The sequence below is a fragment of the Lutjanus erythropterus genome, chromosome 15 (genome assembly GCF_056507025.1).
Source record: "Lutjanus erythropterus isolate fLutEry1 chromosome 15, fLutEry1.hap2, whole genome shotgun sequence".
NCBI classification, from domain to species: domain Eukaryota; kingdom Metazoa; phylum Chordata; class Actinopteri; order Lutjaniformes; family Lutjanidae; genus Lutjanus; species Lutjanus erythropterus.
The window spans coordinates 32,304,571-32,329,702 of NC_139331.1; the positions used below are offsets into that span (position 1 = coordinate 32,304,571).

Below are 25,132 nucleotides of genomic sequence, written 5' to 3' on the forward strand. Positions count from 1 at the left end.
TGATGGAAGCTAAGCAGTGACTTGTTCAGTTGTCACTGTTTGGACGGTGACGTTTAGACCATCAAATTCAATGTTGAGCACAAGCAGAATAGAAATACTGTGATTTCATCATCTTGCTTAGTTTCCACCTCTGTTATCATCCAGCAAACTCACATATTTAAAGTATCGCACCTGTTACTGTCTGCCTTTTTGCTGCTTTAAACCTCCAAAAGTGTCGAGACCTCATCTACTGCTCCTTAAAGGGACAGTTTGGATTTTTGAAGTAGGGTTGTGTGAGGAACTTACTGACAGTCAGTGTATTACCTACAGTAGACAACAGGAAACTGTGGTTTCCTCGGCGACTGCTGTTACATGAGCTAAATATCGCTCTCTCTAAAGCAACCAGACTCCACTGACAAATTCAGTCATTTGTCCTCACTGAACAACTTCTGTCTCGATCTGTGTTAGTTTGTTTGTGTTATTGTGCAGCTTTGGTGAATCCGAACTAACAGGCAAAGATTGGTTGGTTTGGTTTCCCGTTGGAAAAGGCTGTCTGATGGCAAAGTAAAACAGTGAAAACAATCTAAATATAGTATAAACGCAAACTGTTAACCTTTTTTAATTGACCATGGTTCCTCATACAGCCCCAAAATTCAGACTATCCCTTTAAGGAAAGATCTTAAGAGGCTGCAGTGATTGATATCTTGGACGGCGTCAAGATCTAAACTAATTTATTTATTCACATGTGGTGTTTTCCTGATTGAAATACAGTGAAATGGGTGGCTTTGTTTTTATGAAATAAATACAATCTGTTCTAAGATCAGATCTTTAAAAATACACTTTTAAATAGAATTATAGAATATAATTTCTACACTTTGGACTTTTTAGATGACAATCGCTTCATCAGCTTAACAGATCAATTTTATATGGTTTGTTCACATTCCAGTGTGACAAACTGGAGTTTCTCACTGTGTTTGCAAAATGTCTTTTTTTTTTTAAATATATTTGGATCATGTGGGCGGTGGGCCGTTGGTGTAGCGTAACATCGGATAGAAGGACCTGGCGAAGTTGTTGGTTCCAGTGCAGCCGGGTTCGCTCTCTGACAGCGGGATCAGACACGGGAGGAGCAGCAGGAACAGCAGGAGGAGGTGGAGGGGGAAGGCAGCGCGAAGGACCCGATAGAAGAGGGACCGAGGCGGAGACGAGTCTCTCTTCTCTCTGCATGTCACACATGGAGACACATGGATAAAGATGATTGCAGGAATACAGAAAATACACCAACCAGTGGAACTTTCAGGTACAAATCACAATTTAAAACAACTGAATAGTACTGTAATAATAAAATATTGAAGTCTTTCTGCAGACCTTTGAGTAGAAGAACCTTTCTTTGAATTCGTGGTCTCCTGAGAAGCAGCTGCAGAAGCACTTTCATCTGGTGCAGATTCAGAACCCTGAATGAAAGACAAACAAATGGTTCACCATCTCTGAAGCACAAACTACTTTCCTGTGTTTGCCAAAGGATTTAAAAACCCTAAAATCAAATGTCATCCAAGAAAAGGCATTTAATAAAAGTTAAAATCGAAAGTATTGTTTTAAATTGATTGGTTGTACAACTTAAAAAGTTCCTAAAAGACTTGAATCACAACTTCAGAGCAGCTGTTTTAAGTAACAAAGAAAACTTTTTGGTTAAACTCTCACCAGACGCTGTTGCAGGGCGCTGAGGTCCTGCTCCACCTGCCTCAGCAGCAGCTTCAGCTTGCTGCCCGTCACGTGGAGTTTCTCCTGGGCCTCGCCGCTCTCCTCGGCCTCGTCCTCCGGCTGCAGCTGAGACCACAGAGCCTGGAGGGACGCCTGCTGAACCTGCCTGCCCTGCAGCTCCTCCCGCAGATCCTGCAAACATTCAGAGACGGTGAGGGCGCGTCCGAGCGGGAAAAGCAAATACTCCTCGATAAACGGCTTTATCTGCTTACTGTGAGCGTGCTGCGGTGCTGTTGCAGGGCTCTGTCGGGCGTGTCCGGGTGTCTGATGTCCACCGCGTAGCGTCGGCTGTCTGCGTGGGCCAGCCACAGCAGCAGAGAGTGGAGGGTTTCGTGGAACTCCTGTATGGAAGGTAAAGAAAAGATGTTACTGTGTCGATGCCAGAATCTGTTTTAGTACGGAGCATAACATGAATTAACATGAAGCAAAATATGACGGCTACGTTACTGCATTTAAAAAAAGATTACATTCACTTTACATAACATTTATTAGCTCAGATGCACCAATTAAAATGGAAACTTACACAAGAGCAATTAAACTTAGAAATATAAGGCTTCACTTATATAATATGTAATTATATTAATATAGATATTTGATGTTGTACATTATGCAACAGTATTATATAATATAGTGGTGACTGTAGTAATATAGTATGACATAATATCTTAACATAATAATATTAAATAGTTGCAAATCAGTCCAGTGGAGCAGGAGAGTAGAGCTTCATTTACTTTCTCTGTTTGTGGGAATCAAATGCAAGAAAGATGGAATTAAATTACTGGACCAACTACTGCAGTGATTTGCTAAAATGAGCCCAAATGTCAAAGTAAGGTTTCAGCAGTGTAATATCACAGGATACCGTGGCGTGAAAACTGACAGTCTGTCATAATATTTTATAAAATTTTAATAAGCGTTTGTCTGACACAAAACTCTGATACCATGGTAACCTGCATTAAAAACTCTCTCTGCTGTAATAGTCTTTAAGGAATGCGAAAAAGTTTATTTTATGGTAAATTAAAAATGTCTACCAGTTGTGTGAATGGCATTTTAATACAGACAGCCGCTTCACTGCCTCTGACCACTCCTGTTTCTGATGACCTGCTGCTTCTAGTTTGGAATAATGTTTATCAGGCGGGATAATCTGAAATAAATTTACACAATAGCTCAACTTAAGAAAAAGGACAACAAAGAAGTAACACTTCACTAATGAGATAATGAGAGTAAAAAAAATTTCACTTGTGAAAATCATTCCCTTATTCAAAACGGCACAAGACTCGAGTATTAAAGTCCATTTTGAATACTTGGCAGTTCCTCTCACCTGGCAGCGCATCAGCGTCCTCCTCAGACTGGTGTCCCACAGCTGGACGCCTGTACACGCTCGGCTCCAGTCTCGGTTCATAGCCGCCAGTCTCTCCTGTAGTTCTGGAGCTTCCTGAGCTCGCAGGTTCACAGACAGCATGACGGACTTGTAGCGAGTAAATGTCTTCTGCATGTCCTGCAGGAGAAACTCCATGAATACAGAAGCTGATCATCCATCATCATCATCATCATATCTGTTATATTTGATCTGAATTTTCACCTTCAGTTCTTTGGCTCTGGCTGCCATGTCCTCAATACTGGCCGCCGGCTCAGACTGCTGGAGGCGCTCCAGCTCCGGCATCACGTTTTCTAACCAGGAAGTGATGTCGTCGAGGTCAGACGTGAGCTGTTGAGGTTCCTGAGGCCCGGCGCTCAGGTCGCTCCTGGACTGAGCCTGAAGCAGCTCCCAGCGTTCAATCACACCTGAGAGCGCGCAAACATTTACTGATGGATTTAGTTTGAATTTTTCATCACAAGGTGCTGTGAAAAACTTACACTGACTCACAGGCGTTCGCAAGAGTCATGTCAAATATTCAGTATCGATTTATTGATATATTGATATTTTTCACAGCAATAGCTTGTCCTCACTCAAAGGAATGAATCTCATGTTTCTGTTGCATGGCTCTGCTCCCAGATGGTTTATGTTATGTCATGTCATGTGCCACTGCGTCTCTCACCTGACTGCTTGTCAGAGGCCGTCAGTCCCGTCAGACCGAGCTCCTCCTGCTGCGCCTCGTTGTCCAGGATCAGCGAGACTCGTTTAATGTTCTCGATGCTGCCGCTGCACTGAGACATGAGACGCAACTGGAGACACAACAAACACACTGTTAGTACTGACAGCCGTTGTTGGTTTAGTTGTATCCGTCGCGGTGAATTTTCTGAAACGTACATAGCCTTGCTTTAGAGGGGTGCTGGTGAGGGTGGGTGGAGCCTCGGTGTGGCTGTCTGAGTCCAGCTGGAGAGACTGCGTTTCTGCGTCTCCCTGTAATCGCCATCTTGGAGACTCGTGTGCGGCCAGAGACCTGCTTGAAACTGAAACACAAGATGAGTTAAACCCACAGATATTAATGCACAACATCCTCAGCTACAGCAAAAACCCTAAATCCTGTTCTGCAACCTAATAAAACAAAAATCTTACCAGGGCTTTGAGAGTGTTGACCTTTAATTATATCCTACCTTACTTTTTTAAATTCAGACCACAGTGTTTGTAAAACGCAGAAAAAGTGTCAGCGAAAGAAAAAGGTAGGAAGTGTTTGCGTTGGCATGAAAGGATTTTCCAAACCACACATACAGGAAGTATCAGAGCAACAGCACGAAAAGAAACATGAGCTGCTGGAAACTCGTTTCACCATGAGGAGCGGTGAGTGGATTTATTAAGGTGCCTACCCAGTGAGGAGGCTCGAAGGGCCTCGGGGGCTTCGACAAATTCCTCCTGGCTCTCAGTGAGCTCCACCTCTGAGGGGAGAGAGGGGTTCAGACTAGAGGTGTACGGATGATTATCTTTGTGTTTGTGCATGAAATTTTGTCATCTTTTTAAGCTTGGATTGTATGACATACTTATCGTTAGTCAGTCTATTTATTACCTATCGCTGATGGAGGTTGACACGCACCCAGTTTAGGGAAGCAGCACGAGTCCTGGTGCATGAAGCTAAGCAATGTACTGCAAATAAACATATTTTAGCCACCTAAAAAAAGACTCACTTAAAAATAAATCCGTATCAAATTAAGTGTATGTTATATTTGAAGTATTTTCACTGCTTTATGTTGCCATCAGACAACCTTTTCTGACAGGAAACTACAATTATTTAAGCCGAGTATCCCTCTCTCCAAACCAACCAAACTCCATTGTTAAAATCAGTAATTTTACATCACAGAACATGACACCTGCTGGTCTTCCACTGCCTCAGTCTGTTAGTTTGTTTGTGTTGTTGTGTGACTTTAGTGTTTTAAAAGGTTAGTTTGGATTCACCAAAGTCACACAACAACACAAACTAACAGATCGATGCAGCAGTACATTAGCAACTCCAGTGTTCTGCAAAGTAAAATTACTGTTTTTGTAAATGGAGTCTGGTTGAGCACGAGAGAGCAATATTTGTCTTATATAACAGTGGTTTCCCTTCAGAGCAGACTGTCTCACAACAGGGTAAATCAGTGGAAATATTCTAAATATAATATACAATTAAACTGATTTTTTTTTTTTTTTTAACAAAGTTATTAAAATAAGTTTTGCTGCTACTCTGCTTCTGCTGATGTGCCAACAGCCAATATAATGTAGGTAATTCACTATTCACCCCACTTAAAAAAATCCAAACAATCCTGTCAAAACCTATAACATCCCATTAAATTAGATGTTAAACTCTTTCATTTTGGTACATTTTGGTTTGGCTACCAGCAAAGGTCAGGTAATCGTTGTCCACCACAAGAACTATTCCAGGAGACCAGGAACATTTTCACAATGTCTCTGTATTTATATCTTTTATCTCAAAAGGATTTTGCAATATTTTACATATCATTTTTTAGTTTTATCATATTTTTTTTTAGTTATGTCTTTGGTGCACCACTGTACTGTTTTGTTGACTAGATATTGTATTAAAATGATTGCAGCTTAAGCCAAATTTCCGCTGAAGGACAATAAAGCATATTTTATCTTGAAACATCAGGTAAGAGATAATACCTGACAAACTGTAACAGTTTTATGAACTTGTGAGAATTAAACCCTCACAGTAATAGAAACTATAAAAAGTCTGTGAACATGCTGTGAATCTACCTGACAGTGCACTGAAGTAAGTTCTCTCCTCATCTTCTTCCTCCTCGTCCTCATCTTCATCCTCATGTGACGATGACCCCCCTACGTCTCCGGTGTGGTCCCACTCCAGCGGCAGAGAGTCCACGCTGACTGGTGTCTCCCGCCCTGAACGCTCCAGCGGTGAGGCCAGCAGGTGGGTGGGCGTGGCCGGGAGGCTTCCCAGGCCCCGTCCCAGCCACGGTCGACCAATCAGCTCCAAGCTGGACTCCAAGGAAAAGGTGGTAGCAGAGAGCTCCGGTTCTTCTTTGATCTGAGGCAAAGAAATATGTTATTCAGAATCAGATCCAAAATACTGCTGCAAAGGCTTTTAACAGAGTCTGAAAATCTGATCACATCACCTCCATTCTTCACTCTTTGACCTCGAAGGTTATCAGCAAAATCTAAAAATCAATTCAAAAATTCACAGAGAGCCAGTTCAGACTCCTACACACAGCTCAAGATCTCTGTGCACGGTTGTCCTGGTTGCTGCAGCCTGAGCATCGCAACTAAATTTGCAACATGCAAGATGCAATTTTCATAATGAGATCAAGATCATTTGCTCTTCGGTTAATCTGGAGACATTTCAGGTATGAAAACAAACATGCATGATCTGCAAGTATGATGAGGAATCAAGAGCTCTGTCAGCAACAATCATCTGTGAAACTTTTTTTTAATTTAAAGTTTTCAATTCTCCTATTTTTTTTCTGTTTCATTGGTTTATTTTGTACTCTACTTTTTCCTTATGTTTCTGGTTGCCACATTATATACCACATTTTATTGTTAACTCTGTAAAACTTAAAAAAGTTAGTAAGAAATAAACATTAGAATTAGATTTAATTTTATGCTAAAACATCAAGTGAAATATGTTGGTGAGAGGCAGAATCTCTTCACGTCACATCTGCATTTCACTGAATCTGCAAAGCTAGTTTTGAATAGTGTATGGAAACCTGAGTCCCAAATGAACTATATAAAAAAAAAGAGTAAAAGAGAATGGAAAGGGGGAGATAAGCTTGCATAAAATGCATAAATCAAATTATGAATGGGAGAAGGGGTTTAGTGTATGTGTGCACTCGAGCTCACCGGGGGCTGGCTGAGGCGCTGGTGGAAGCGGACCAGTCTGCCGAAAACCTCCTGGCAGTAGGAGTGCAGCTCCTCCAGCTCGTTCTCTATCAGCGCTGCGTCCTGGGGTGAGCTCTTCTGGATCAGACCCTCTCCAAACACTATCAGCCCGTCAATGCGCTCTGTGTTCAGGGTGATCTCCTTCTGGAAACTCTGTGGGAAGACGGTTTCATAGTTGAATAAACAGTGGAAGGAAAATGCGTGAATGTTGAACACCAGAGCGAACCAAACACGACTGCTAATAGTATCTGTGACAAGACTCTGATGAATGATCCAAAAGGGAAACCTTCCCAAAAAAATGACCCATGGTCAAGGCTCTGCTCAAGTTTAACTGTCTTGATAAGTAGTTGTTTTTAAAGGCTGTAAAATTTAAGCACAGAGTGAAATGGGAACAAGCTCGTGTTTCATTTGCTTTGGCAGATTTCACATTTGTGAATTAGTCTGGCGATGTGAGGCTAAACACAAAATGAAGTGGCACATTCTGGCAGTCAGAGATAATTTTCCCCTTTTTTTTTTTGGTATTTTGTTCAGAACAAAGAAAATGAAAAGTGAATTGAGGAGAGCTTTTTCTCACACGCTGAGCATGATTTACAGTTTGTTCCCGGTGCTGTGTGTGTGTGTGTGTGTGAGAGAGAGAGCATGTTACAGTTTGTCCTCACATTGAGCTGCTGTATCTTGTGATGGACGTCGCTCTCTGAAAAGTGTTCGACGTTGGTGAGCTGCAGGTCCAGCTCGGTCAGCCACACCACCATGCTCTCCCTGGTGCCTTCAAACTCCTCCCTCTGACTGGTGAAATACTGAGAGAAAGACAAAGAAAAAAGATAAGACTCTATATTATTATTATTTTTTTTAGAATTGTATGACTTTTTGGGGCATGTTATAACTTAATTACATAGCAACCAGTAAAGTAATGAAAAGGAAAATGAGGGGAAGAAGAGATGGGTAATGACATGCAACAAAAATGTAAATTGTGGACGCTGTGGTTCATGGTCAGCGCAGTGAACCCAAGGCCACAAGTGCACCCCAAAATACAGGCTTTTAAAAAAAATTAAAGGTGGAAATTTAACAGAAAAGGCCAATGTTTGTGTGAACAGTTTGCATAGACGAGTTCCTCACCAGCAGGTCTTGAGAATTATTCTTTTGTTCCTGTTTCTGTCTTTACGGTGTTCTGTTGTCTTTGTGAGGTGAATTTTATAAGTTCATAGGATTCAAAACATCTTGCCAAAGGACTGCAGTTAAAGTTAGCCAGCTGGCAGATTAACAGGAGTGTTGATTAATGTGATTATAACATTAAATTAAATGCCATTAGTGTGTGAATATGTGTGAATGGATGAATGCTGAAATGTAGAGTGAAGCACTTTAAGTGGTCAGAAAAGGCTCTGTATAAATTTATCATCTCTGTGGACAAAATGTTCACTCATCGTCCATTTACTTGCTTATTGTGGAGCTTTTGTAATTTTGCTTTTTACCATTATATTGTTGCATGTTTATTGTCCTTTGTTTAACGTCTTCTTCAGCATCATGTTGGAAATAACAATTTAACATGTTACCTCTAGCACTGAAATGTTTTGCAGATCAGCAAATTAATCAAATTAAAAGAAAATACACATATATGTAAATGTGGTAAAATAAGAGTAGTAGAAAGTGTTGGAAAGCTGACAATAAAAGTCCCAGACCAGGTTACAGGAGGAGTTCATGTAAACATAATTCTGACATCTGGTGATCGGAACAGTGCAGCTCTGTTTAGTACACCTTAAATCACCAGCTGGCCGTTTTACAACAGCACTGATTACACAATTAATATTTCAAACTGTTTTGAGCTGCACTGGAACAGAACAAAAACAAAAACAATCCATTCATTAATAAAATATGGCTCAAAAAAACAACACGAGCCCTGAGTTTCATGTCAAACACACACAAACATCACTATATGCTTTAATTCAGTATGTGAATATAGTTTGTATGTTGAATTTGTCTGTGTTGCGTCATCGTGATGTTATTTTAGCTCACAGACTGTTTGTGCGGCTGCATGTCTCTTCTAAATAAAAGGGTTGAAGAGAAAAACAAACGGGGGTGTGATGATGATGATGATGATGATGATTCATCTCCTCTCAGCTGATCAGATTATTCATCTCATACATTTTAAACATCCGTCCTGAGCTGTACCTTGAGTCGGCGGAGGATGGCGGCCACTCTGCGGTGCAGGCTGTCCCAGCGCCGGTTGCCCTCGTGGACCATGGCTTTGAGCTGGCTGGCTCGGTCGGTGCGGTTCTCCCTGGCCAGGCGGCGGTACTGGTTATTGACCAGTTCCAGCTGGGTGAGCCGCTCATGGACCTGCCTCTGGAAACCCTGAAAGGAACAGGAAGACGGGATGAACTTTTGATTTAGAGCAATAAAAAGAGATAACGGCTCAAAATATTCCAGCAAGTCTTTATAATCACTTTGCACTTGTTTATGCCAATACACGTTTCTTTTCTGGTTGTTTGACTCAATATCGTTCTCTTATGTAAAACAGAGGTGACACAATGAACTGAAACTAATTAATTAAGATCTTGAAAACCAAACATTTAAGTCACTTTTCTAAAGAAAAAAATGTATGCTGGTTTTCCTTATCTTTTACAAGAATAAAGTGAAAATCTTTGGGGTTTGACTGACAAAACAAGCAGTTTTGCACAGATTTTCTGATATTTTACTATTTTCTGATATTTTTTACAGACCAAATGATTAATTGATTGAGAAAATAATAACCAGATTAATTACTCGTCCTTTAAAGAAAAATGCAAATGGAGGAGTAGGACCAAAAGCTAATTTTTCTTTTCTAATTTAACAACCACCAGAAAGAACACTGTGAAATAAAAGATTTCAGTGACAATGACCGATCAGAGTAAAGTCGAGTTTTGGAATTAACTATTAAAAACTAATTCAGTCACGTGAAGTTTACTACAGAACTATAAGAATATTTCACACCGAGAAACAAACAAGCGAACAGAACGCAGCTATGTGATCTGTTCCATCTGCCAACCTCACAGACCGACCTCAAACTTCTTGAGCTCCTCCTTGGCGACGGTATAAAGGACGTCTGCAGAGTTGGGGTTGGCAGCCGTGCGCTCGGCCATCTTGAGCCAATCCTCAAAGCGGGAGTAGTCGTCGAGGAACTTGCACCAGAGTCTCCACGTCTCCTCGATCCTACAAGGAGGCGTCAAACTGGAGTTACAAGTCCACTGTGGAGGTCATCCTGTGACACTGATTAAAGCTTTTCTGACGAGCATTGCCTGGATCTTACAAAACAGTGTCATTATTTATCATCAATCATGTTTTTAAAATGGTTTATTATAATTTAAATGATTAATTTGATCAGAAATGTACTAAATGGACTGGATTTCTTGACTGCAGAGTGATATATTGGATGTAAATAAAGAGCGGCTCCAGTATCGAGCCTGTTAACAAACCTCAGAACTTGTTTTGTGTAATAAGTACATGTAAGGCTGGTGAAACTTTCATGCAGCTAGCTGCAGACTGCAAACTGCATGAGTTATAATTCACATCCTAAAACAATTAAAATTTTTTTTTTTAAAGTAATATTTGTTTTCTCGCTAGAATATATCAAGTGAGAGGTATCATTGTAACTACATTTGCACCTTTGTATCTTATTTCATTTCTTATTTTCTCTGAATAATATCAATTTGATTGTGAGAGCTACTGGTACATTAATGCTTACTGATATGCTGGAGGAGAAAACAACCTAGTGGCCACTCAAAAAGAGACTAATGGATCATTTCACACACTGTTCAAGGGGCTCAGTCCAATGAACGTAAATAAATAAATAAATAAATAAATTCTTCTTTGCCAAGAAATTGTAGCTTGATGTATGATTTTATTTAGGATAACAGCTCTTATTCTCATCAAAACCTTATATTAAATCACTATAACTGAGACAGTGCTAGCACTAGCGTTAGCCACTTGCTAACTGAAATATAAACAAACTTTGCCTCCGTAATGTCATCAGATGAAATTAATGAAATGTTTGATGACCAGCTGACATGTTATCAGCATTCTGATTGGCTGTTACATGATGCTAGTCTTACAAACGTTGCTGCTGCTGATGAGTTTCAAGTGTGTTGCAGGAAGCTTTACATCAGGCAACTTAGTTTCAACCAACAAAAGTTGCATGTAAGTTTCACTGTGTAAAGTCAGGATGGGATAATGTACAGTGATTATTGCGAAATTAACCCCGACAGAGATGTGCAGGACCACGAAACAATTATCCCACTTATTATACGGCTTCTTAATTATGAAAAAACATTGATTTGACACTAAATATAAATTTTAAATGATTTTATTTCTCTGTGACCAGTCTGTTCTTCATGGTAATGGTATGTTCTCATTGCAACCCTCTGCTATTAAGAAATAAGCAAACTTAGAATGCTTTAGTTGACCAATCAGAATCGAGTATTTAACACAGCCAGGTAATAAACTGCAGTAAGACCAGTAATGGACAAAGAACCAAAAGCAGTGAAGTTTTCCAGTTATGTAACATTTTCCAAACTTGCATGTATCTAAGGATCAGAGTATCCACAGATTGGACATGTCTCCGAGTCTTTACCTGAGCCTCCTGTCCAGAGCCATGGCACAGATGGTCCTCCAGCGCTGGTCCAGGCTGCGGCTGGTCTCCTGCAGGGAGTCGCTCTCCGCCTCGGTGCCGCCGCCGGCATCTTCGTCCCGCAGCAAAACGTCGCACAGACTGAGGACCGACGCCACGCCCTCCGTGTGCTGCTCGATGTCCCTCTGCAGCTCCTGGACAGACACGCAGACAGGCATCACATCAGTCCATACCAGTGAAACCATGTGTTAAACATCAGTCCACAGACGCACAGGCAGAGGACAGGGGCGCACTGCATGAGACCACCACTCCCAAAATTAAACAAAGGACAGATATGAATTATTAATCACAAAGAGAGACAAAGACTGGGAGTGACAGTGAACTAGAATAATAAAAAAGTGTGAGAGGAAATTAAAACAAACATTATCGTAAAGACAAATACACAGCACAACAGGAAAAATATCACAAAATAGCAAGAGGAGTGAAACACAAAGAAAAATTAAGACAGAAAAGAAAAGAGCTAACATCAAAAACTCCACACAACAACAAAACTGTCATGGCAACAAAAAGCAGTGTGAAGTGACACACGCGGTTGTGTGTGTTTGTGTGTACCTGCTGCTCGGCCAGCCTCCTCTGGATCTCCTGGTGGTGACAGACGCTGTAGGTGATGGGCCTCGACAGCTCGGCCTCCATGCGACAGAGCCACGAGCGAAGGTTACTCATGTTCTTGTCCAGCTGCTGCACCGTCACCAGAGTCTCCTTCAGCTTCTTCACCCTAAAAACACACACACGCAGTTTTATAAACTTTATGATCCAGATTTCATATTTAGTAAATCCATATCCAAGTAAGCACTTGTGAAATCTGTATTTTTTATTTATTTATTGTGTTGCTTAACCAATATCTAACTAACACTAAACAACATTTGGCCTGTGATGCTTTCAAATGAAATAATGTCAGTTTGCAGTTACACGTGTCTGAGTTCATTTGTAAAGATGAAAAGACGTAAACTTGCCAACAAGCCACAAAAACATAAACAAGCAACTATTCAATGTTTGAATAAATAAAAATAATTTTGCAGGGTAAATGCTGCTTTTTCTTGATTTTTTACATTTTTTACAGCTCATATTTATCTTGTGACCACAACTCCAAGGACCACTGGTGCTTTGTGATGTTTATCTTTTAAAACAAAATTAAAAGACAGAGAGAAAGACACAAATAACAGAGAAGCAAACAAAAAGGAGGTGAATCTGGTGACAAAGCCGTCATTTTAATACAAAGTCTCAAGCAAAGAAAAACAAGAACAAAAACAACAGAGAAAGACAATGAATGAGAGACAGAGGAAAAAGAGAATTAATAGACATGAATGAATGAAAGAAAGAACAGTAAGTCAAACAGAAAAGAAACAATCATAAGAAAAATAAAAGAGAAGAGAAACAAAGACAAAGAGAGAGAGAAAAAAGGAAAAAAACAAAGAAAAGACAAAAACAGAACGACAAAAACAGAAGGCAAGTCAATAAAAGATGCAAAGACAGAAAGAAAGAAAGAAAGTTATTCACTAACCTGCAACATTCTCAGGTATCTTACACTATAACTTCCAGTCGCCATGGCAACTGACCCCCTTGAGAGCATGCACACGCACACACACACACACACACACACACACACACACACACACACACAGCGCGCCACACTGACTGGTGTCATAGCAACGCTCGGGACAATACGAGCTCTCTTCTGAGGCTTAAAAGCCTGAAGTGTGCCCCATTTGGGAGTTTGAGTTAATTTCCCCATTTGATCCTTCCTCTCCTGTCGAGGTCCAGCAGGGCCCGTCGGGGCTGAGAGGGAGACGCTCTCCGCCAAAATAATAAGCACTAAAAACAGCTGTGAGTGTAAGTGGCAGGCCGAAGAATGCATGAAAGGGTCCCAACAGATGCCCGACACTGGGACGACGACTATAGAAGAATTGGAGTGTGTGCATGTGTGAGAGCCCTTTTGGATCTTTTCTTATGAGACGCGTTTTGAGTTGCAGACCTTCAGAGTTTGAATTATTTGTTATTTGGATGGTTCTCACTTCTTCAAGAGGTTAGTTTAGATCTCAGAGCAGAATTAGAATTAAGTTAAAGTTCATGTGCAGTCTTTGAAGAGGTTATGTTGATTGTTAGTGTTGGGTTTTTCTGTTTATCTCAGCACAGTGGGGTTTTCAGCTAAATGCTAACATCAGTATGCTAACATGTTTACGCTGACAATTAACATGATGATCAGGGCTCGAAATAAGTGACAGACTTTACAACTATTGTCCAATATTGAAGTTCTTTAAACTAAACTAAAAATAAACTTAACCCACACTATTTCTTGCCCTCATTAATTTTTTAGTCTTTGGTTAAGTTGAATCTTTCTCAACGTTTGATCAATAAAGCATCGTTGAACACTGCAGAGCAAACTTGTTTCTGATTGGTGTTCAGTGATGGAAATTTATACACACACTCACTTTGAACGTATCTCATAGGAAACACTTCATTTTATTTCAAACACCATGACGGTGTGTTCGGTGCACGTGTGACGTAGCGTAGAGCTCGTGCCAGTGTGCCCTCACATTACTTTAACACCTCACATCACATAAATGTCACAATTTTATTTGTTAAATTTAAAAAAGAAAAATTATCTACAGTCCCAGAATTGTCCCACATACCGTATCTTTGTGTCGCAAGTGCTATTTTTATTGTCCCAGGTTGTAACAAGATTAAACAAATTAATTAAGGAAAAAACACTAAGAATAAACACTTAACAACTGTAAATTGTTGCCATTTATACCAAAACTCTGCTGTTGGATTAACACCAGTAGCAAGAAAAATGGTAGTAGCGAGTAAAAAGACAATTGATAGCAATCCCTTGTTAAAGCTCAGGAATAATGTACAGTATGAAGTCAGTGGTGGTTTGTGTGTGTGTAGTTTATGTGGCTTCATGTTTATGGCCATGTAATTAAGACATAATAGAGTCAGTGTAAATTCTGTCCAGAAAAACGCTCTCCCTCCTCCGCAGATACAACCATCCCCAGTCAACTCGTTCTCTTTCACTGCCTCTCTACCTCTGACAGCCCAACAAAGACCAGCAGCTTAATGCGGAGGCCCAACAAAGACACAAAACCCGGGCAGGGGTCCCCGATGAGGAGCGGGACAAGAGCAGAATGGATGGAGAAAACGGAGCAGAAAGGAGCCGGAGGATGAGTGAGGATATATGGTCGGAGGACCGAGTTAACAAAAGTACAGCTGACCACAGGAGGGCTCGGAGTTACTCAGAGACTAAACTCTCAACTGACATTTAGTCTTGTCACTGCAATTATGCAGCTCTTTACTGTACATGTGCTCTTTCAGTCTTTTTTCTTAGTTCACTACATAGATAATGCTTTGACTTTCAGTATTAGGGAAAGCTACATCCATTATAGAATACATGTTGTATTTGAGCCTCCTTGATTATTGCATTGCATCAAATTAGTTGTTGTTAGTCAGTTAATTAAATGCATAAAGACTCCTTTATTGTTCGTGTGGATGCCCAACTCTAATGAAGCAGTTTCCATCTCTGCAACAACACACACAAACAGCAAACTTCAGGCATACTTTCTAAGCTAACTTTAGCTCACTGTTTTGGTTTTAAAGGCCACATATTTACCTCATTGTTATGTTAGTTATATGGCATTGCTATCATTAACAACTGTTGCAACTGATTGTGTGTTGACTCCAACTCTCTTCTTGCACAATTTAGTGTGACATAAATCTGTTTTACAAACTGCACGCCTGTTTACTTCCTGTTGACTCTATAGCATCGTTAGCTTCCAACCTTACTGATCCCAGTGCTTTTTAATTCTTGAATTTGTTAAGTTACTTCACCTTTCATAGCTTTTTACTCCTCCTTTGTATAGTGTTTTTACCATTTTTCATCATTTACATAGCTAGATAAGCATTAGCAACATTAGCTCGTCACTGTAGCACTAACGTTTGATTTTCTGAGCTTAGCTTTAGTGAATGTTAGGTTGCTATGGCTCTTACACAATATTCCACGTCTTGCCTGCATGAGGGACCTCACTTTGAGAATCAGCGATTAATGCATGCCGACAGACTCAGCCCCTCCCACACTAACCCATCCTCCCCACATCATCCCACTCTGCTGACACACCAGGACGGGGGTGGGGGGGTCAGTGTGGACATGGGGACATATGGTACTGTCTGAGACTTAAGCATGGCTTTTTTTTTTTTTTTTGTGGTGGTGGTGTTAGTGATTGGGGGGGGAGGTTTGGGTTGGGTGTGCAGGTTTTGAAGCCTGTATCTCCTCCACAGGACCCTCCATCTGTCTGAGGAGGGGCGGAGGGGTCGGGGGCAGTAACAGTTTAACATGACAGGGGCTTAACCTACAGTCTGTACATTAGAAGCCATGTATTCCTGACAGCTGCAGAGCACGACTAACAACAGCAGGTGGATGGATTCACATTAGAGCTATTGTTTAATTACAAGTTCCCAGTTAAAGCCGTTCAGTCCTTAATGATGCTTTTTAATGCAGAGTGGCTTTGCTGTGAAAGTTGCCTGTGTGGACGGCAAATAATGGGTAACATTTAGTGTCAATTTTTAATCCAACAACCCTTTTACTATTTGCCTTTGTAAAGAGCTCAACTACACCCACACACGATTCTCCTGGAAAACCCTTAATGGAAACAAATACACACACAAACATAAAAGCGGGTAACCTAAAAAGCAGTAGCTGCTCTCACCTGGCTTCTATCTGGTGGAAGAGGTTGTGCCAGCGCTGGTTGACCTCCTGCAGGGAGCCGTGGACCTGGGTCTGCTTGGCCTCGTCGCTGGCCAACAGCAGCTGCTCACCCAGCTGCTTCAGGTGGCTCTTATTCTCGCTGAACAGGTTGATCTCCTCCATGCAGTCCTGAGGAAACATGGGATCCCATAAAATAAGATACAGAAGAATAAGACATATGATTGAAAACATACTGTAGCCACTTAGAAAAAATAATCAGTATCACCTGTGCTATATTTAGAATATTTTCACTGCTGTACTTTGCTGTGAAACAGCCTTTTCGGACAAGAAACCGTGATTATATAAGCCAAATATCACTCTGTTTAAAGCAACCAAACTCTATAGACAAAATCAGTAATTTTACTTCACAGAACAGATGAGTTGCTGATCTACTGCTGCCTTGATCAGTTAGCTTGTTTGTGTTATTGTGTGACTTTGGTGAATCCGAACTGACCTTTTAAAACACCAAAGTCACACAATGACACAAACAAATGAACCGACTGTGGCACCAGTAGACCAACAACCTCTGTGTTCTGCAAGGTAAAATTACAGCTTTTCTTTAGGGAATTTGGCTGCTGTGGAGATTGTAATATTTTGCTTATATACTGGCAGTTTCCAGTCTGAAATGGATGTCAGATGGCAACTTATTGTACCTCATACAAACCCACTTAAAATAATGTGAACTATCCCTTTAATACCCAATTATCATGAAGCATAACATTAGTAATATGCATGTTTTATGCTCATGTTCACAATTTTGTTTAATATGTGATCACTTTAGAGCAAAAGGTGTCAAAATGACAAGAAGTGAGCATCCCATTTTGATATAACGGTGTCTATCACAGATTTAAGCAAAAGCAAAATACAAAAAAGTGGATTTTAGTTCAGTTTAAACTAAAGTGGGATGCTTCAAATTGTTGAGAACTCACATCCCCTTTTCAGTTCTCATTAATTCACCACGCCAAACACCTGCCTCCATGCCCTGCAGTATGTCGGCTATCGCCATGTCAAAATCACCTGATCCTATCAAATATCTCTTGATAGTTTTAATTTTCTTTTTTCTAATTTTCTCATCTAACAGCTCAAAACAAGGATCATGCAACGTTCAAACCAATTATTATCTCTTTGACTAAATGAGCATGCTTCATGATGAGACAGGAAGGTACAAAAGGCTTTCAGTCACTGAAAGGACAACTGTTGTGTTTGAACAAAGGACATGCACCCGTTCCATTCCAGGCCACCATCTGTTATAAACAGAATAATAGATGTTGCTCATATTGCTCATGTGTGGACTTTAACCTACAGAAGTGTTGTTAATACCCTGAATCATGTGTTGATTGTCAGCACTGAACAATGTGTAATTTAAGGGGAATAAAGGACAAGTGGTATCCTGTATAAACTTTATTATAATGTGCATTCAGGAGCAATAATACCTGCAATGGAAGCTCTAATCCAGAGAAACTAAGGAACTCCTAGAATCTTCCATTTTCATCCAGATTAATTTAAAAAAATGCAATGCCATTCTGACCTGTCCATGCCTGCCTTGATATACAGTGGTACTGTGTGGACAGTGCAAATATACACAAAAACAATGATCTCATAAGGGTCTTGAACACAAAATCTTTACAGATGGACCCCTAATGTCTGTCTCTGTTGGAGTCTTGTCACATGAAACTTTATGAAAACACCAGTGTTTGAATACGAAGGCATTAACATTCCTTAAATCTCGTACCTTCTTCAGTTTTTCCACCATTTCCTCGATGCTCAGATCGCCGCTGTGGCACACCTTGTTCTCCATCTGAGTCAGCCAATCACAGAACTCTTTGTTCTTGTCGTTGAAGATGGTCCAGGCATTGAGGCGGTCCGCAATTTCCTGCCTGCGCAAGGACACCTGGGAAGAGACAAAGGTGATAAACGTGGCATTTAGCATCTCTGCACACTTAATGACAAGGAGACAAATGTCCAAGTGCTCAAATAATGACTATGATATGATTTCACACTGAGCAGACAGGTGTATTTCTATAATTAAAAAAACTGCCTATTTCAATAAAAGAAAGAAATAAAAAAAAACCCTTTATAATGCTGGTAGGAGACTTGCAGTGCTGCCTGAGCTCAGATCCTATCTTAACTGTTTGGTTACCCAAAAAGTCAGGACGTATGAACAGTTCCTAAGTCTTCCTATCCTAACTTAGGATAAGAAATGTGCATCACATAAGAATTCTAACCTCCTAAAAAATTAAATAAACTCTTCTAACTTCAGGGTAACTGTAAAGGTGTCCTAACTTTCAGTTTTCCACCTGTAGTAGTATCAAACTTACTAACAAACAGTAGCTAGCAGTAGTGTCTGCTAACTACTTTATCTGTAGGGCTGCTCTTTTTCTGCTTTAACACAAGATGTGCCAGTTTTTGTAAATTTGCACTTGCAACCACTGATGTCACTATCGTGCTAGTTAAGGGTGGATCAGATGACTGTTTTCCAGGGACAAACCAGGAATTATGTGGCTGTGTCCACTCCAAGTACTAAACATGATTTATAGCTCTTAAACAATGAAAGTGACAACGTTTACACCAGCAAAACAAATGTGTCTCAGTTACAAAATTAGCTGCTTTGCCAAATCTAAAATAGAATTGCTGGGATCAACTGCACACGACAAAAGGTTTTAAGGTTTAACATGTGCTGGACTGATGGATTGGATTTTGATAAACGTCAGACTGAAACTGTTACTTGTTGTGATTCTTCCTGGTATGTATCCAGGGAACTCTGACCTAATTCTACAACACAACAGTGCATTTTGTAGATGTGAGCTTGGTGCATTAGGACACGTAACGCAGTAAATTGCTGAATAAAAGTTGTAGTTTTTGAAATCTGTGTAAAAGAACTACCCAATACTACAGATTACATGGTAAAGAAGTGCACAAAACAGCAAAATGAATTGAATATTAAGCATTTAATCTCTATCAGAGCCAGGAATCAACTGAATTGAGAGAAATCCCCAAGCGTCTCTGGCCGTTTGATAAAATTAACAAGGTCCATTTTCCTAATGACAGCTTAATGCCATGAAAACACCCCATTACATCACTGCGGAGGGGGCCGATGATCTTTTTGAGGTTAAAGGGCTTAACGAGCCCACAGGGCATGTTTGAGCCAAGCTATATATTACTGTTCAGTGGCATTTATTTGATTTAAATGAGCCCTGCTTTGGTTTTAATGTACTAACAAGGCTGGGGCTTTTAGACTCTGGAGAATTTAGGGGTGCATTGTGAGCTGCTGTCACCCTGCGAGGACTTTGTGCTTCCCCTGGAACAATAGAGGCTGTCCCTTGAATCCCTTTAGTCCAGCCAGGCCATCTGCTCATCGGGCCCATTCCAGTGGCTTCCCCCACCTACAACCTGTTAACTATGCAGAGGAAACAGTCGTGGCTCAGATCCATGCCCCCCAGCCATGTCAGGAATTAAATAGGGATGAAAAATCTTGTGTGATTAAACAGCTGAAATAAGCCTGTGCTTTCTTAAATATAACCTGACTTCATATTTGTGTCCAACAGTTCACTATTTAGCAAAAAACAATCAGAAAAAAAGTTTTATGATGGCTGAAGTCTACACTTTCTTATATCATACCAATATAAAACAGCAAAGATTAATTTAAAAGTCTCAATGCTCAGTGATGAGTAGGTCCTTCCTTGCAGAAATCAAATGATTTTAAGGTTCGTTTTGGGACAAACAGAAATATTAAGTTGGTAAGATGAGCGGTTAGCATGTTTATACCGATAACAAAAGAGACAACAACATACAGAACACCAAACATCAACAGAAAGCCTTGCGATTGGACAAACTGGCTGCTGTTGCTGCATCTGTGAATCCCAGTCGCTCCTGCCAAGACAGGAGCAGGTGGAGGCAGCCCCAGAGCCAATTAGCGCGAGTGCAAATGATCTCCATAACCCCTTATATCTGACAAAAATGTCCCGAGCATGTCATAACCGTTGGTTTCTCAAGAACAAGAGTGCGTTTGTGTTTAAGCCAAAAGACTTAACTGTAGGAATTTGAGCCTGTGTGTGTATACAGCGTGCTACTTTCACCAATAATGCAGTTACAGATTTAACAGCCCGTTCTGTTCGAGAGTTTCATGTGATTTGTTCAGATTGCACAGTGAGTCAGGAGCCAATGATGACCTGAAAATCCATTAAGTGAGTATTTCAAGATATTTTAATGAGCTGCAGAAGACTTCACTTCTCTTTATGTGCTGATACATGCATGACTGGCATTCATCCAAACAACACAACAAACTTGAGTTTTGGGACTTTTGCAACAGATGTCTTAAGAAAACATATACTTTTAGGTTGTAAGAGAGAAAAATTGCTGAAGTATTAACAAGTAGACACAATTTTGTAGTTTTCCCTCCATAAACCTGCAGATGGTGGCTCTTTTCTCAAACAAATGAGTGTGTGTGTGTGTGTGTGTGTGTGTGTTCAGCCCCAGTGGTGCAGAGGCATTGTGCTGCTGGTCAACACCAAGACACCGCTGGCTGCAACTTTTCCCTCCTTCTCTTCCTCTCTCCTCCTTAATCCTTCCTCTCCACCTGCACCATCCACAATCTCTCACCTCCTCCGGTTCATTTTACAGCCTCTCTACATCTCTCTTCATTTCTTATTTGTCACTTTTCTCACCTTCATGCACAGCTCTTCCCATTGACCGTGGAGTTGCTCCAGCTGCTGCTCCAGCAGAGCCGAGTCACCGGCCGCGACGTACTGGGACAGGTCCGTCTTCATGGTGGCCAGTTCCCTCAGTCCACTGGCCAAATGCTGCAGAGAGAGCTCCGTCTCCTGCATAACACACACATGCACGCACACACATACACGGTCACTTTAACACCCGGTCACACGGCCATGTAGGAGCTGCGTGCTCACGCTTCTCTCCCTCTTTCTCGCTCCGACTGTCCAGATTAAAGGGCTGTGGACGGGGACAGGGGGAGGGTAGAAGGGGCAGAAAAGGGGGAGGGGAGTGAAAGCATGGGGGTATTAAATAAGGGAAAGGGGGGAAACTCAGAGGCGGTCTGGTGGGATGGGGGGTAGCCACTGATGGAGTTGAGGGGTGGGGGATCTTTGGCCAGTTTTGAGAGCAGCTGACCTTCCAACAGATTCATGCTGCTGATTTATTCTCACTTCTGTGGAAACTTTATACTTTAATTTCATACACATTCTACAATAAAAGCTCATTTTCAAAGCAATAGCTATGGAAAAAACATTATTTTTAATTTTTCTATCCAAATCCATGTAAAATCTGTTATCATATCAGATTATGCAATTAACACCGTCTGCTATCTTCAGTGCTCGTTTTTATCACTAAATCAAAGTTGAATACTGAAAAGCAATTTCAGCTTTAGATGGTAATTTTGAGGCTTTTTCAGGAAACCTATTCTGAATGGGGTCCTGTTCTGTTCATATGAAGAGTTTTGCGAGACTGTCTCCTTGGCTGCTTGACTGAAGTGATGCGTTTTAACAACGGGGACGAGTCCTTGAAATAATGGATGTGAATTTTTGTGTTTTTGCCATTCAGTAATTATTATTATCATCAATATTCATTTCAAAACTACACAACTTGCATCCAACAGACATGATATATCACTGAATCTATAAGTAGCTACTCAGTAATCCACCTGGACAGTTTATGTGGTTGTATACGATACTATTGTAATCACTGACTATCAAATCATGACATCACCTTTTCTCTGTTGTCATGTTTCATTCATGAGATACGAGTTAAAATACATAATTTGGTTACAGCAGAAAGTAAAATGACCATCATGGCCACTACAAAGTGCACCAAGTTTCATGTTTTTATGTAAATTATGTATAAAAATTGTGTATATTACGGTCAGGGTTATACTCAGACTGTTTTGTAATTACCTGAATGTTTTTCTCGTCCTCAGAGTCGAGCGGTTTTTCAGGCTGCGGCTTTTGTAGCTTTGTTTTCATCTCATCCAGTTCAGACATGAGGCTGGTGATCCCGTCCTGACACTGAGACCACTTCTAAAAAAAAAAAAAAAAAAAACAGCAGATCACAGGAGGAAGATCTTAGGCGTCAGTTTAACTAATATTTGACATATTATGAGCAATAACCTGTAATGTGTGACCATAAAGGGAAAGGAAACGGAGACAACAAAAATCACTGCTAACGTAACCTGCTTTTCTACATGCATTATTAAAAAGAAATGACTGTGCTTTCTAAAATGTGTTTGACAGAATCATTTAGAGTTGTCGTCTGCTTTAATGTAAAATCTTCTCAAATTGTTGTTAATAACTATTTGTACAAGTTACACTGACCTTAACAAAAAAAAAACACACTATTTTTCCTGTATATGTATATAAATATGTTGGTCTGCTGCTGTCAGTTCTACTTTGTGCATTAATGCTGCTCTGTGTGATCTTTGTCGTGTTGCTCAGAGGGATTTCCCTCTCCGTGGGTGCATCCTGTTTTGCTTAAAGGGGTTAACACAACTTTCCCTGACCTTACTGGACCTCGGCACCAAAATATTTGAGTGCTGTAATTAACACAGTTCATGGAGCTGGCCAGCAGTTATGCAATTCAGACAACAGTGAGCAGTACGAGCCTCGAGTCAAACAAGGCCATCGTTTAACTAAATATCAGCAGTGTCATCGGTATCCGTCCAACATTTCTCTTTGATCCCTCCTGGCTAGAGGTCTGTGCCAGGACAGTGTGTGTGTGTGTGTGTGTGTGTGTATTTGTGTGTGTTTGTGTGTCCTGAGATCAGATCAGGTCCTGGATATGGGTCATGCTTCGCTGACACCTCCTCTCTGGTTAATACTGTAACACATGCTCTTCTTTTGGATTTTGTCAGTCCAAAGCTGAACTCCTCGATACGCTAAAACTGTAAGTAAAAATCTTTTAGTCTCACTGAATATTTCTGCATGTTAAGGACAAAAATTGAGATGAACTGCTGACTTGTCCAGAGTGCACCCCATCTCCTGCCCAGTGTCAGCTGGGATAGACTTCAGCCCCCTCGCGACCCGTCAAGGATAAGCGGTTACAGACAATGAATGGATGACTAAATTTGCCACCAACACTGACTGGACATCCACATGAAAAGTGGCAAATGTTCCCTTTAAGATGGAATTTTTATCCTGGTGTTATATTTTTCATAGAAATATATAATCAGTGTGAAACCCCTGTTTATGTGCTCCTTTTATTTTGAAAAGCTTGATGCTTTAGGTTGCTCAGGCTCTTATTTAGTCATGTGATTGTGTATAAAACCTGTCATTTCCATTTTCTTGACAATAAATACATATTTCATTGTAAAATATTAAAATACCTAATGTAAGATTTATGAAAATATGAAATAAAAAACTGTTGGTGTTTAGTGGAAACTGTTACCTGAACAGTGGTGTTAACCAGGTCTCCTCTCCTCTCCAGCAGAGAGGTGGTTCGTTCCCAGGCTTCCTGTACGACCTGGAGCTCTGACTGCAGTCGACTCTGACACTCCGGCTCTGTCTCAGTTTCACATAAATGTCTGCCAGCCTCCAGCGTCTGTGCGTACACGCTGGAGTGCAGGTCCAGGGCGTCTTTGACACACTTTGAGAGATGTGGGGAGACACAGTGGCTGTTATTTAGCATCTTCAGATTTTTCTTTATTAATAAAAGAAGCTGACACACAAAATTAGAAGCACACTTCCACTGGCATCCATACTGTAATACCGACCTGGCAGTCAGCCGCGTAGCTCCGTAGCTGATGCAGTGCACACAGAGCAGGTCCAGCAGGAGGCAGCAGGGGGTCAATGTCCCTCAACAGCTTCTGTACAAGTTTCAAGCCACGACGGTAGCGTCTCCACCGGCCCAGCTGTTCTTTTATTAAGGACCTGCGCTGGCCGACCAGAGCCACGGAGCTGAACCAGTTCTCCCTCGCACTGGTCGCTTCTTTCATGAGTTCAGATCTGTGAAAGAAGCAACACAAGGAGGTTCAACTTTGTCTTATTTGGAGAAAAACAAAAACTGTTGACGTCTGCTGGCAAATGTGTTGACATCCATCCAAAAACATAAAGTGAATTCAACATAAAATTAGTGGAAAAATTCAGCGATCTCTACAGGGATATTATGTTTTTTGAAATGGGCAAAACACGAACACATACAACAGTAGTGGTAATAAAACAAAAAGAAAAATTACAAATGGGTCTGTCATGGTTCATTCACGGGCAATTGCTAAATCCTCACAAAATCAGCAGGATTTTGAGACAGCCTTAAGTTGCAGTCTCAGCAGGGGAAAGAGAAGACGTTTCTTTAAAGGAGCTAAAGGAAAGTTTAAGAGCTTTCCAAGAACTGTAAAAATGATTCAAGGAGGCATCAGGAAAATACATCGACTGTAACTGTTCCAGGGCAGGAAACACCTGTGCACGCTGCATCTCACTGTGTGTCTGTGTGCACCGAATCTGTGTGATTCTTACAAGCCGAGAAAGGAATGCAACCGGAAAACCTCAGATTTAATTACTTTATCGGGTGACAGGGTCGGTGAAGAATACAAGACTACAAATCAACACGCTCTGATAACTCAGATCACTCACAAAGTTTCTCCGCTGCACGGCACCCACACAGACCTGAATATTTATTAAATACTGGTGCCAGTAAGAAACCTGCCAGTTTCAGTCCAAATACCAAAACTTTGTTGATGAGTAAAACATTTGTCAACCCACAAATGGTAGGTCTGACATCGGCACCTAGAACTGGA

General features: G+C 40.8%; 1 protein-coding gene across 1 annotated transcript in view; it reads right to left on the reverse strand.

Annotated features, from left to right (window-relative positions):
- Window positions 1–959: 959 nt before the first annotated feature.
- syne2a (spectrin repeat containing, nuclear envelope 2a) overlaps window positions 960–25,132 on the reverse strand; it is a 98,063-nt gene continuing 73,890 nt past the window's right edge. The window contains exons 93-114 of the mRNA XM_084738218.1: window positions 24,113–24,344; window positions 23,788–23,985; window positions 22,302–22,424; window positions 21,063–21,218; window positions 18,131–18,289; window positions 16,361–16,527; window positions 12,213–12,375; window positions 11,604–11,794; window positions 10,036–10,186; window positions 9,167–9,349; window positions 7,660–7,797; window positions 6,962–7,153; window positions 5,864–6,152; window positions 4,483–4,551; window positions 3,986–4,128; window positions 3,774–3,900; window positions 3,317–3,519; window positions 3,056–3,232; window positions 1,950–2,078; window positions 1,678–1,869; window positions 1,345–1,430; window positions 960–1,197 (exon numbers count right to left, since the gene is read on the reverse strand). Coding sequence (XP_084594344.1) covers window positions 990–1,197; window positions 1,345–1,430; window positions 1,678–1,869; window positions 1,950–2,078; window positions 3,056–3,232; window positions 3,317–3,519; window positions 3,774–3,900; window positions 3,986–4,128; window positions 4,483–4,551; window positions 5,864–6,152; window positions 6,962–7,153; window positions 7,660–7,797; window positions 9,167–9,349; window positions 10,036–10,186; window positions 11,604–11,794; window positions 12,213–12,375; window positions 16,361–16,527; window positions 18,131–18,289; window positions 21,063–21,218; window positions 22,302–22,424; window positions 23,788–23,985; window positions 24,113–24,344 — 3,676 coding nt within the window. The 3' untranslated portion in view covers window positions 960–989. The remainder of the gene's footprint in view (window positions 1,198–1,344; window positions 1,431–1,677; window positions 1,870–1,949; window positions 2,079–3,055; window positions 3,233–3,316; window positions 3,520–3,773; window positions 3,901–3,985; window positions 4,129–4,482; window positions 4,552–5,863; window positions 6,153–6,961; window positions 7,154–7,659; window positions 7,798–9,166; window positions 9,350–10,035; window positions 10,187–11,603; window positions 11,795–12,212; window positions 12,376–16,360; window positions 16,528–18,130; window positions 18,290–21,062; window positions 21,219–22,301; window positions 22,425–23,787; window positions 23,986–24,112; window positions 24,345–25,132) is intronic.